The 13,550-nt window shown below is 34.2% G+C and overlaps 1 protein-coding gene across 1 annotated transcript in view; it reads left to right on the forward strand.

The window, feature by feature from the left end:
* The window catches only part of LOC105158630, a 32,214-nt gene continuing 19,312 nt past the window's right edge, over positions 649–13,550 (forward strand). Inside the window, exon 1 of the mRNA XM_011075442.2 lies at positions 649–1,187. Coding sequence (XP_011073744.1) covers positions 843–1,187 — 345 coding nt within the window. The 5' untranslated portion in view covers positions 649–842. The remainder of the gene's footprint in view (positions 1,188–13,550) is intronic.

Below are 13,550 nucleotides of genomic sequence, written 5' to 3' on the forward strand. Positions count from 1 at the left end.
GTAATGTTCTCCCTTTTGATTTTCCCTCTTTTTTTCTCCGCCTAGTTTTCTGGTTGCTTCTTCTTTTGTTTCTCTATATTTGATTCTCTTTTGTTTTTTCCTTTTGACCTCAAACCTCGGCCCCACGATCTCCACGTGTCACAAATATTGTGATCCAAACTCAGACCCTACCTACGTATGACTATGTCTTCTTCTCGGGTCGGGTTTCCCCCCGAACCTCCTCCATCAACCAATCAAAATGAAACGTGGTGTTAACGGTCAGCATCCAATTCAAATTTTTTGTTAGTAAATATCGATTTTTTTTTTGTTTATTTATTCTTTAATTAGTTTTTTAATAATATAAAATTAAATACTAGTTTTTTTCTTAAATGTTTAGAAATAATATTAGATAACAAATTTTAACCCGCGTAAAACAGAGAAACGGCCAAGTATTATCTACGATCGGCTCTCGTGGCGGATGGTGTGTAGGACACGTTTCGTTCTGTAGTTGGTCTTTGAGGAGCCAGCGCACACACATTGTCCATGTTTGGCTGCCACGGCATAAACTTTTGTGTGGCTAAGTTTCCTCTTACGTAAGGATGGGGTGGTGGGGTGCGTTGCATAGTAATACATGATACCTCGGAGATTCAAATGCAAGCTCACAGCTACCGGGGGGGCGGGGGTGGGGTATTTATATAGACGATGAAAATGGGCTTCTGTTGGTTGTTTCGTAAACTTTCTCCCTTAAGTTTCTCTCTCTAGCGTACAGAGACAAGAGTGGGGGCCAGTGAGATCAGATGAAAAGTCGTTAAAAAATTTCACAGCCACTTCTGCTGAACTCTGTTTTTGGTTTTTTGGGCTCGATGTCTGATGCCAAAATTCAAGAGTTGGGTAAACGTGGCAAGAGAAAGGCGAGCGGTGGGGAAGAGGAAGATGGGCCGTCGAGTTTTCTTTTGTTTTCCTCTTCTTCTGGAGGGAAATGGCGTACGGCTGGCGGGCATACTGATGACGACGAAACCAGACGCGAGGAGGAGGTGGAGATGGCGGAGGCGGAGGAGGAGGAGAAGCAGGACCCATTGGGGTTGTTTGGTTCAGGAATCATGACAATGATACTGAGCAAACTCGACGCACGCAGCGTGGCACTAGGTCGTTTGGTCTCGCGAGGATGGCTTGCTGTTGCTTCCAGTGATGACATTTGGGCTCCCAAGGTTCCTAATTCTATTGTTCTCCTCAATTGCTTATTTAATTTGTTTATATATATGTTCAGCAAATTAGTTTAGCATGCCTGTTTTCTTGTGGATTTCTTACTGCTTTGCAATTTGATGTTTGGAGTTCAACAGTTGTCTCTGTTCTGTTCTTGAATCAGTTCATTAACCATGATAAAACGTAGAAAATGAACAGGAAAAGAAGAAATCACTCCATTAGGCTGGAGATGTCCCATTTTTACTGAATGCTTGATCTCCGTCATGCGCTGTTTCTGCATTCTACTCATAAATATCAACATAGACATTTGCATATTTTTCATAACTTCTCCCTTGATCGTCATGTCTTAGTACCCTACAAGTTGGAGTTGCTATTACTAGGCAAATCTTCTCACCTTGAAGAGGTAGGATCTTGTCTCTATGAGAGTAGACATCCCCACCGAAGCGAACTTTTCTATTAATGAGGATGAGGATGGTGAGGATTATACCATTCATGTAATTGAATATTCCAATGAAATTATGCTTCAGAGCTTTGTGGCCAAGGTTTCGTTATTTATCTTACAAATAAATCTCAGATGGGAACTAGCACTTTTAATTATTTGCAGGCAACTTTTAAGTTCTAAGAAGCATGTGATCTTATTGGATATGTGATTGGAGGTATTGCATTTACATAGTAAGCTTTAGGGATATTCGTGCTAAACATGAGAGGCCGAGCAACTTCCCTAGTAACGCTTATGTGTCCTCTTCGATAAACATTTGTGTGAAGCAGTATTGAGACTACTAGTCTGAAGGATAACCTATGATTATTGGATGCTTTTTGACATCTTCTGGACTATTATATATGGTTCTTAACACTTCAACTTTAGCATGACATTAGGTATGCATCATTTGCATAGCAACAATTAATGTTGAGAGCGAAATGCACTATTTATGAATGAGGAAACTGTTGGACTAATCCAAACCAATGAATGGTCTTAGAAATATAAACACTTTTACTATGGATTAGATGATAAGGAGTTTTCTTATGCCTGGCAGATTCACAAACATCACAAAACATTAGTGTTTTCATTGTTGAAATAATCTTGGATTACTTTCTAACATAAAGAATTCAAGATTTTCTAATCCCTTATGACATGTAACTCTTTTGTTGGTAGACAGACGTAGGATCAACTAACAGTGTGTGACTCACAAGCAGAGATGAGATGATAACACTTCTTGCCAATGGTTATAGCCATATTTCATGGTACTGTAGCCAACGTTTTCCTAGTATGAACTGCAACTAGGAAAATTTGGAAATGAAGACTAGAAGGAAGAGAATAATGAAAATGCAATTTATCAATTTCTTTTTTTGGGTTTCTGAGATATCCTGTCTGCTGTATAGACACAAGGAAAATGAATCATGATAATTATTAGAGATCTATGCTCAATCGGGGTTCTCTTAAATAGTGGTGAAAGTTGTCTGTATTTGGACGTACATAAAATGCGGATGATGACGTGGGGAACCATAGAATATCCAGAATGAAATTTTGCCATAAGGCATATAAGAGATTGTAACTTCTCAGTGGTAAGTCTACCATGCATTGTAAATTTACAATGAAGTCAACCCATGGTAGTATTTTCTTTTAATAGATTGGTTTTATGGTTTTTGAGATACAAACCTGTAATTGAAAATGTTGTGTTCTTTTACTACTTCTTCGCCTTGATTGGTCAAGTACGGAGTTTCCAAAGAGTTTTTAATGTGACTTTTGACTTCATGCGTGCTTCATACTGTCTTTTTCTTTTATTGTAACTATTTTGATTTCCTTTCCATAATCGTAAGGGTGAGTCGGCCTTCAAGTCAACTTGTTAATGAGAATAGTATGCAACATAGCTTTTAAGGTATCTAGATCTCCTTATCGCATATGTAACATATAGTCACATATGTATAGTTGTGTTGGTGAGTTTTTGCAGGGAATAGAAATGCGCATCAGGTCAATGAGGCAAAGATGGATTTTGATTGCATTACTTGGTCTTGATGCTTGGAAAGCCTTAGAGCAATCGAGCTCATTATCTGTTGAGTTTTGGATATTTTGAACACTTTATCATCGTATCCCAAGTGGGAGCAAGTTCGCTAAAGACGTTTGAGATATGTGTAGCTGTGTTAAGAAGGAGGTATCCATAAGCGATCTTTGATTATTTTGGGACATGTAAGAGAATTCTCTATGCAATTGATTAAAAAATAGATCGAAGGTTCTGTAGTATATGTACTCCTTGGGCTTAAATAAACAACAAAAAGGATTGTGTCTTTGTAAAGTAGCTTGTCTCATCTGAACTTAGTAGTTCAAAATTGAAGGAATTATTACAATAATTACTAATGGAATGCTTTTACTAATGGCGCTAAAAAACAAGCCCTACATTTGTGGTTGGGTCGAGAGTAAAACAAGGGAAGTTAAGGTTATGTGACAGTCGAATCCAGGGTCTAGGGAGATGCCTCGTGAGTCTGGGCATGTGAAGGCTGCGCTAAAGAAAAAATGGGGAAGCGAAGTGAATGCTACAGTTGATCAAAGGATACATGAGCTACATAGTGATGCAAACAGAAGCACTGCATGGAATTTTGCGTGCGGCGCACTACACAAAGTGGTGTAGCAGGGAGATGAAGAGGTTTGTGGGTGTGTGTAATAAGGTAGTGGATGGGTGTGTAATAAGGTAGTGGATGGCAGAGGCTAGCAGTGGGAAGGGGTGGAAGTTAGTGGGGTGAGATGGGTACCATGTTGCAACGGTATAGATATGATTGATATATCTACAAAAAATGTCGAGTACAAATATACTGATATATACATATAGCTTAATCAATCTTTTAACAATATTTAATTGTTTTTGCATTATTGATGTTAAAAGATAATGATAAATAGAATATATGATTTATTTTTGTAAATATGAGTTGTGCTTTGAAAAGGCACGAACTGTATTGTGCACTTTAACAACTATGTTGCAAAAAGATGTGGCCCATGTGCTGCCACCATTTGACATTTAGAGGCCCAAACAAGTCTAGAGCCGAAGATTAGTTTTTTACTGAAGGCAGCATCGTAGAGACTAGCAAATAAAATGTATCTATGAGCTATGCCATTAAGATTACCTTGATCTAGACAATATAGCGGGGTTTTAGGTCATAACGTTCGTAGAATAATTAGTTTGTACTTATGATATGAACATTGTTAAAGAAATTCTAATATAGATAGACCTATAGTGCAACACCGCGTACAACATTATACCTAACTAGCACTAGTTATCATATACTCTCTTAAGATAATCATCAATATAATATATAATGTTTCATGAGATAATAGGCATATTTGAATTTACTTTCATCAGATGTCCTCCTTATAAAATCCCAACGGAAAATAACGCAACAATCAGTTGCACAAGATTTTAAATACAAACCGGCTCGAGATTGGCATATTGTTATTTTCATAACAAAAATATTGGCTTCAAATATCATTGTTGATCCACTTATTCATAATAATGGCATAGCCCAAATCCAATGACTAGTCGATATGATTTATTTCCTGAAAATTATGTCGCAAAGTGTAAGTGTCCTACTCAGTATATATGTAGTTGCAAATCAAATAACTCATATTAGCCAACCTATATTCAAATAATACCAATAAATATATGAAATCGCAAATGCGTATAATCATATATCTATTTCTAACATAATAGTGACATGTTAGTTTATTTAATTGGAGTACTTTACTCAATTGCTTTGCCGGCTATTATTTTCATCTTAGTCACAATATTTTTTTTATTTGATATCGCACGACATACAGTTTCTATGATATCCTCATTATCAGTTATATCATATAACAGTTTGCAGCTTGTATGATTATGTCACATCATCTCAACTGATCAATGACAACATATAGCTTGTCATTAATTATATCCTCATAAGATATAGCTATTTTTTACTCCAATTCACCACAACAATATCAATATCTTCATTGTCGAATTCTATTCAATAATTATCTTCTTGTCAATAACTTTCCCACTCGATTTCATTCATCAATCAACTATATGATCATATAATTATTTATGTAACGTCCTTATGATACAATCACATTTAACACGTGATAATAATTTCAGCGAGGTCAAGGTAATCCAATAAATAGTCTACAGTTAAATATATAAATAACCAATATATTATATTCACATATATAGATATAAGTATAAGTTCAATATCAAATATATAAAGAACCAATATAAATAATGCTACACATAACTAAGAATACATATACAATCAATTAGCTATATTTAGTTCAAATCTTAAAATGATTCAATAAACACAAGTAACTGTCTATTTTCTGGTCACGTCCTGTAATAAAATATTATACGAATAATAGATATATTGAGAATATCATAAATTCTAAATAAAATATTATATAATATTCGTAATACTGAAGTTAAAATGTATTTTTTATTTTCTTTTAAATAGCTACACTTTTTAAAATTATCAAGTATATATTTAATTTATCAATCAATTCATTAAAATTTATTAAATAGATCACTTGTATCTTTACAACTATCGTTCTTAATAACATTCATAAATCAAATTATTAGGAGAACCTCATTTTTCTTTTTAACATACCATAATATTTCTTGAATATAATTTTTTAATATTTCTTAAATATAATTTTTGAATATTTATATAATTCAACTAAACACTAATACATGTAATTATCTATTTGGTTAATAGGTTTCATGAAAATGAATAAATTAACTATAATAATGGTTAAATCTAGCAGATGTAATAATTTAATTAACCAACTATAACATATTTTTAAGTCAAATGGGATACTTATTTCAAAACCAATTAGATAGTCAAATTTATAAAATTCTCTGGTATATCGAGAAATATAAATAACATTTAGTTAGACTAATTTAGTTTTATAATTACATAAATAAATTAAAATCAAAATTTCATACTTGCTTTCAGTTCTGCAATTGTCTGTGTAGATGTGGATGGGCGTGTGTGTTTGAGTGTGAGTGTGAATTGTGTTTTTGTGTAAGGTGTGCGGTGTGGCGTGGGTGGCAGCATGTGCTGCCCCCTACCCCCCTACTATTTTAATTTTAATTTTTTTATTTTATTTAATTTTGTAGAGGACTATCATTACCTTTTGTCTAATTATTTAATTAATATAATTTATTTTTAAATATTATAATGTGCTCCGATTTACTCCATTTGAGTTTTATTATATTTCAATTGTGTCCTGTAATTTTATTTAAAGTTAAATTTAAATTTTTTTAATAGTTATCAATTAGTCTATGCTCCTAATAAATTTTATACCTGAAATTTAATTGACTTACCTGATTAATAGATAGTGATAGTTTTGTCATACACCTCAACCTCCCAAGTCGCTTCTCCAAGAATGACGATTCCATTCTATTTTTACTATTGGTGTTTTTTTATTTTTTAATTTTTTTATGCTTTTGTCCAAAATTTCTGTTGGCTCTCAAGATATACTCACTTCTTAGAGATCCCTATCTCTGCTTGACGGATAATATGACCAGGATCAAATTGATATCGTTGTAGCATCGAAACATGAGATATCATGTATTTATGACAACTCTGTTAATAATGCTAGTAGGTACACTAGTGGTATTCTTTCAATAATTTCATACGACTCAATAGGTCTCGGGTTCATTTTTTCTTACTTGCCAAATCTCATTTCTTTCATGGAGATACTTTCAGGAAAATCTTATCATATTCCATCTACTTATGGTGCTTATCAATATAACTTTTCGGTTGATCTTGGACTGCTTTCAAACACTTCTTAGCTACTTATATCTTCTCTATTGTTTGCGGCACCAATTTAGAAACCTTCTAGTTGACGAAATCCCTGAATATCCCAATGGGTTGAACTGCGACCTCTCTATATAAAGTTTCGTATGGGGCGATATTGACACTAGAATGAGAATTATTATTACATGCAAACTCCATTAGAGGTAAGTGATGATCCCAGTTGCCTTTAAACTCCATGATACAAGCTCTTATCTTATTTTTCGAGGTTTGATTCATTTTTTCTTGCTGCTCGTCTGTCTAAGGATGAAATGCAGATTTAAATGTAATTTTGTGCTATATGACACAATAGATATAGGCGCACATGTAATCCCACAATTTCGAAAACATACAACTCAGCTAATTTATCGAGAGAATCATAGTTGTGTGGGCAAGAAATGAGCAGATTTCGCCAATTTATCCACAATTATTCAAATAGCGTAATGCTTCTTGAGTGTACGTGGTAACCCTACACCAAAATCTGTAGTGATTTTTTCTCACTTTCATTCTATTTGTAGATAAAGGTCGAAGTTTACCTGTTGGTGCATAATGTTCTACTTTTACTTGCTGACATGTAATACATTTAGCTACAAATTCAACCACATTCTTCTTCATTGTCTGTCACTAGTAGTAAGGTCTTAAATTTTTAGACATCTTTACAGTATCAGGATGCATCACATATTATAAGCTTCTCGCAAAATCTCTTCTCGTAATACCATCGGGGAGTGAAATAGAACATGAAACCGTAAGCTCTCAAGCAGTGGGAGGATCTATGTTAATTGAGGACCGCGTGTCTGTTGAAGAATGAGGCTGCGACTCATAGGCAGTGGCTTAAGGGAACCCACCGGAGCCGTAGCGAAAGCGAGTCTTCATAGGGCAATTGTCACTGCTTATGGATCCAAACCTGGGTGATCTATCCATGACCAGGATGAAGCTTGGGTGAAACTAAGTGGAGTCGGGGATACAAACTCGTTTCCCATTTACCATCATTCCATTACCACTTGTTGGAAAATTTGATCTCTTACGCTGTTTCATTCTTTCCATCATTCGTAACAAGAAAGGATCTCAAGCCTGTGCTTATCTGATCTAATTTACAAAGTCTGACTTAAGTTGCAAGGCTGCTAACAAACCTGTTACCTGATCAATCTCCAATTTTTTATTCATAGATTTCATTTCCAATAGTAATATTTGATTGTTGACTCCTCAAATTGGAGAATATATTGAACTCTTTCTAGTCAAAGCATCTGTTATCACGTGTATTGTCTCCAGATGAAAATCAATAGTGTAACCATTATCCTTTAATAACTTCTATCCATCTCGTTTGTCTTAAATTCAATTCCTTCCTCATTAAGATATATTTCAAATTTTTATGGTGAGTGGAGATCTGAAATTTTTCTCCATACAAAATAATGTCTCTAAATCTTTAATACATGCATCGTCGACGACTCCAGATCATGTGTGGGATAGTTCTTAGCTTGCGAGATGCATAAGCAATTACCTTTCCATTTGCATTAATATACATTCCAAAGCCTGTTGAGAGGCATTTGTATAAACCACATATCCACTGCCACAGATGGCAAAAACAAACATTTAGTGGAGGTCAATCTTTTCTTCAAGTTATGAAAGCTTTGTTTTTGGCGTTGTTCAGTCCATTGAAATGATATTCCCTTCATCATTATTTTATCAAAGGACCAACAATTATGGAAAACCCCCTCAATAGAACTCGTGTAATATCGAGCCAATCCTAAGGTCACTAGGAGCTTATAGTGACCTTAATAGGTATGAAAAGCTGTATTGGCATATCTTTCTCTGCTATACTCAACTGCCAATACGTTGATCGCAAATCGATCTTTGAAAATGTTGTAGCTTCCTTTAAATGGTCAAGTAGGTCATTAATTCTTGGCAATGGATATTTATTCCTTACTGTACCTGATTTAATTGGCATTGATCGACTCAAAATCCTATACTATCATCTTTCGTTTTCAAAAATAGTAAAAGTGCTCGCCACAGTGAAGTAGTGATAAATCTTTTTTTCAACAATTCTTCTATTTGCTTTTTAAGCTTGTGTAATTCCACTGTGGTTATTCTATACAGTGCAATAGAAATCGGGGCACCTCTTAGGAGAGTTTTATAGGCGAAGTTTCAGGGAAGTCTCTCATTATAGGGATCTCTTCCCACGTGGAATTAACCTTTTCGGGATCTATCACAAGGGTTAGATATGCTTGATATCTTTTTGGTATCAATCGTCTGGTATCTACTGTTGGTATATACGAACCGTCATTACCTGACGATGCCTACAAACATTACTTTTGATTTTTTAGGAGACTCAATCATCATTTCCTTTTCATAACAGTCAACTTCACTAACGTCCTCAAAATTACACCAACTCCTTCATATCCATCACTTTCAATTCACACTAACCTCCTTTTCTAGCACTATGCACTACAAAAACGCTTCTCACAGAAAAATAACCATCAAATTATTTTCTAAAGGACTATTCTCGTCCGTATTTTAGATGCAAGTTCTGATGAGTAGAGCCAGGATCAATGGAAACATTAGCTTCAGTGTCAAATAACAAGATTGTACTTCATATCACGGAAGTTAGGGCTTCCTCCCTAGTCATGTTATATATCCTTGTTTAGGTATGCCCTTGAGTGACTTGTGCTCAGCCTCAGCCTCAGCCTCAGCCTCAGCCTCTGCCTGTATCAGCTCTTTTGCCACCTCTTCCAACACTACTTTGGCTTTAGGTTCCATTGAAAGCATTGCTACCTAAATTTGCAGTCTTAACTAGGACATCCATGGACATGTGTCCCCTACCTCCGCAATCATAATAAATTTTGGGTATAGGACCTGGTTCCCAATATTATCCCAAATGTCATTTCCTACAAATAGAATAACTCGAAGTGAAAGCTGACTTCCTGCTATAACGTTGTCCCACTCCTATGGTAGATGAACTGTGGTAAATTGAATCTCTAATGAAGCTCATTGGTCGCCTAAACCTTGGCTTGCTACTTCCTCGAAAGGCAGTCGAAAAGTTGCCACTTTTTGCAGAAAATGGACGATCGGTTCCTCTCTTAGTCGACCTACTCATCTCCCCTATTGTATGTGCTGACTTACTCTTTTCTTCCCATTTCTTCTTGTCTATGGTCACCTTATTCCCGTTCGTAGGGCTGACTCAACAAGAGTTTTGAAATTCATAGTTCTAACGTCAAGACCCTAGTATCTGGTCGTTGTCCCAGCTCAAAACAATAACAATGATCCTTCTGTGCCGCACTTGCTTCTGGTGCATAGTTGGCGAGCTTGTGTAGGTAGATGTTGCCTTGGTAGGGCCGATAGTAATACACTGTGTGGGACGGAGTAAGGGCCCTTCTCACCTCCTACGAGTCGTCCGACGGAAAAGACCTTTTGAATGGAGTAAAAGAACTTGGGATCGTCGATCTCTTCTTTAAAGTAATGCGACAAAATGATGTTGATATTCTGCCACTAATTAAATTTAGGAATTCCATCCTTCTTATCTCGGTACATCTTAGGTATGTATATGCCATCAAATTTTTATTGAAATTCAGCCAAGTTATCTCTCTTGGCTCATATCTCTTCTCTACTAACCTCCACCCAATCAGTGCATTCACCATAGATGAAGAGACTACATACTTAAGTCGATTCTTTGGGGTGCGATCTACTAAGTTCGTCGTGTTCTTGGCCTTTTTCCACCATACCTCAGTAATCTCTGAGTTTATGGTACTTTCAAATTTAATAGATCCCATCTTTCTGATTCTTTCGTAATTACGGCCAATCATAGAAATTACTGGTGCCAGCACTGGGGCTGGAGTAGGTTCATGCGCTTGTGCAAGTAACTGTGTTTGTGCCTGAAAGATCACTGCATACTTTGGTGGCATCCTCTCGGCCAACAAACCCCCCCTCCCCAACTGCATCCACAGGTGCCATTGAGCCTTTTATGGAATCTGTTGACTCTAAGTATTGGGTCAGCACTTGCACCTTGAGAATTCATTCTACATTAACCAATTTGTCATTAGACACATCTTATAGTCAACCCTAGAAACGTAGACTTGCTCTAGAACCACCTAATTGCAACATCCCCTACATCATTGTACCTAATTATCATATACTTTTCGTATTACAATCCCTTTTATAAGATAATTTTGATTATTAATGTAACATATAAACGTCTCATGAGATAATAGGTATATTCAAAAGATAATATTTATTGTCCCCAGACCTCCTCGTTTATAAAATCTTGGAAGAAAACAACGCAATAACCAGTTGTACAAGATTTTATTGCGAATCGATCCGAGATTAGCATATTTAATATTCTCATAGTATGGTTGACCCATCTATTCACAATAAGGGTACGGATCAAACTCCAAGAGCTAGTAAGAGTTATTTATTTCTTGAAAAGTGCGTGGCCAAGGGTGAGCTTCCTACTCTGTAAATAAAGCCAAGCAATCTATATATACAAATACATGTTGCGAGTCAAACATAATATGATCATATAGACTAACCAATATTCATCAAATAATACAAGTGGATATAAGAAATCACAAACGCTCATAATCATATATCAGTTTTTTGATATAATAGTGACATTTTAGTTTATTTTTTTAGGGTCCTGCTTAATAAAACTGGAGTGCATCACTCTGGCTTTATCGGTTGTCATTCTCATCTGAATCATAATACTTTTTCTTACTTGGTATCACACGACATAACTCGTATGATGCACCAACAATATTAATATTGCACAGGACACAACTTGTATGATGCCCCAGCAACATTAATATTACACAGGACACAGTTTGTATGATAAATTCCATCACCGATCATATTACATAACGTACAGCTTGTATGATATGCCAAATCGTTACTGATCAATGAAAACACGCAGCTTGTCATGGATCATATCATCATAAGCTATTGTAGTATACCTCCTTCCAGTTAGGTAAGCCATTTTTATTACGATTCACAACAATAATATTATTTGTTTTCACCATTCAATTCTATTTTAATAATTATTTTCTCATCAGTAAATTTTTCATTCGATTTCATTCACTAATTAATTATACGACCACTTAATCAATTATCTTACGTCCTTATAATATAACCACGTATAATACGTAATAACAATTTCATCGATATTAAGGTAACATAATAAATAGTCCATAATAAAATATATAAAAAATGACTATACTATATCCACATATATAGATATAATTTCAAATTCACTATCAAATATATAAGCAATCAATATATTTAATACCACAAATGTAAATATATTTATATGTATAAATCATTTAGTTATACTTTTCTCAAATATCAAAATGCTTCAATAGACATAAGGAACTATTTAACCCTCTATTTTGTCCGCATGTCCTATAATAAAATATTATATGTATAATCAATATGTTGAGAATATCATAAATTCTAAATAAAATATTATATAATATTTGTACGTTTATCACCAATGTTTTAACATTTCATTTCAAACCTTTGTTTCATTTTCTTTTAAATAGCCATACTTTCTAAAATTCTCAAGTATATATTTAATTTATCAACTAACTCATAAGAATTTATTAAATTAAACCCCATATATTTTTAAAACTATCATTTTTAATAACATTCCTAAATAAAATTATCACAATATCTCATTTTTTTTATTTTAACAACCATATTATTTGTCTAATATAATCTTCTAGTATTTCTTAAATATAATTTTTGAATATTTTTATTAATTTTTTATCAATCCTTGGCTGTTATATAATTTAAGTAAATACCAATTCATATAACTAAGCATTTGGTTAATAGGTTTGATGGAATTGAATAAATTGACCATAATAATGATTAAATCTAACAAATTTAATAATTTAATTAACCCACCATAACATTTTATTTAAGTCAAATGGGATACTTGATTCAACACCAATTTAAAATAATCAAACTCATAAAATTCTTCGGTTAAATATACATCGGACAATATAAATAGTATCTAGCAAATAGATTAATTTAATTATATAATTATATAAATTAAAATAAAAATTTCATACTTGCTTTCGGTTCCGCAATTCTCTATGTGTAAATGTGTGTGGGCGTGTGTGTTTGAGTGTGTTTGTGTAAAGTGTATGTGTGCGAGTGAATAGGTATAGGTAGATGAGATGGTGGGCGACAGAACGTGTTGCTTTCACAAAAAAATTTACAGTTTTAATCCTCATATATTGCTTCTAATTCGTTTTCAGTCTCTAAATATGAAGTTCTATGTTAGTCCTTCAATTTTTAAAAGATTAACAATTTTTGTCCTTAGGCCTGGTTGATGATCATTTTGCCATTTGAAAGAAAATATGTAGTCCAACTATCTTTTCTCAATACTTATAATCAAACCCAACATGCTTTTGAAAAAAAATATTATTGTCTACAATATTAATGGTCAGAGTAAATGACTACTATTAACTATTACTAAACAAAATTGAGCTTTTCCATCATTAATTATTTGTCATGATTGAGAACCGTGGTCAAAACATTCAGCCATGTTAAATGTTTTAGCCACTTTT

This window comes from Sesamum indicum, linkage group LG3, assembly GCF_000512975.1.
Source record: "Sesamum indicum cultivar Zhongzhi No. 13 linkage group LG3, S_indicum_v1.0, whole genome shotgun sequence".
In the NCBI taxonomy this organism is placed as follows: Eukaryota; Viridiplantae; Streptophyta; class Magnoliopsida; order Lamiales; family Pedaliaceae; genus Sesamum; species Sesamum indicum.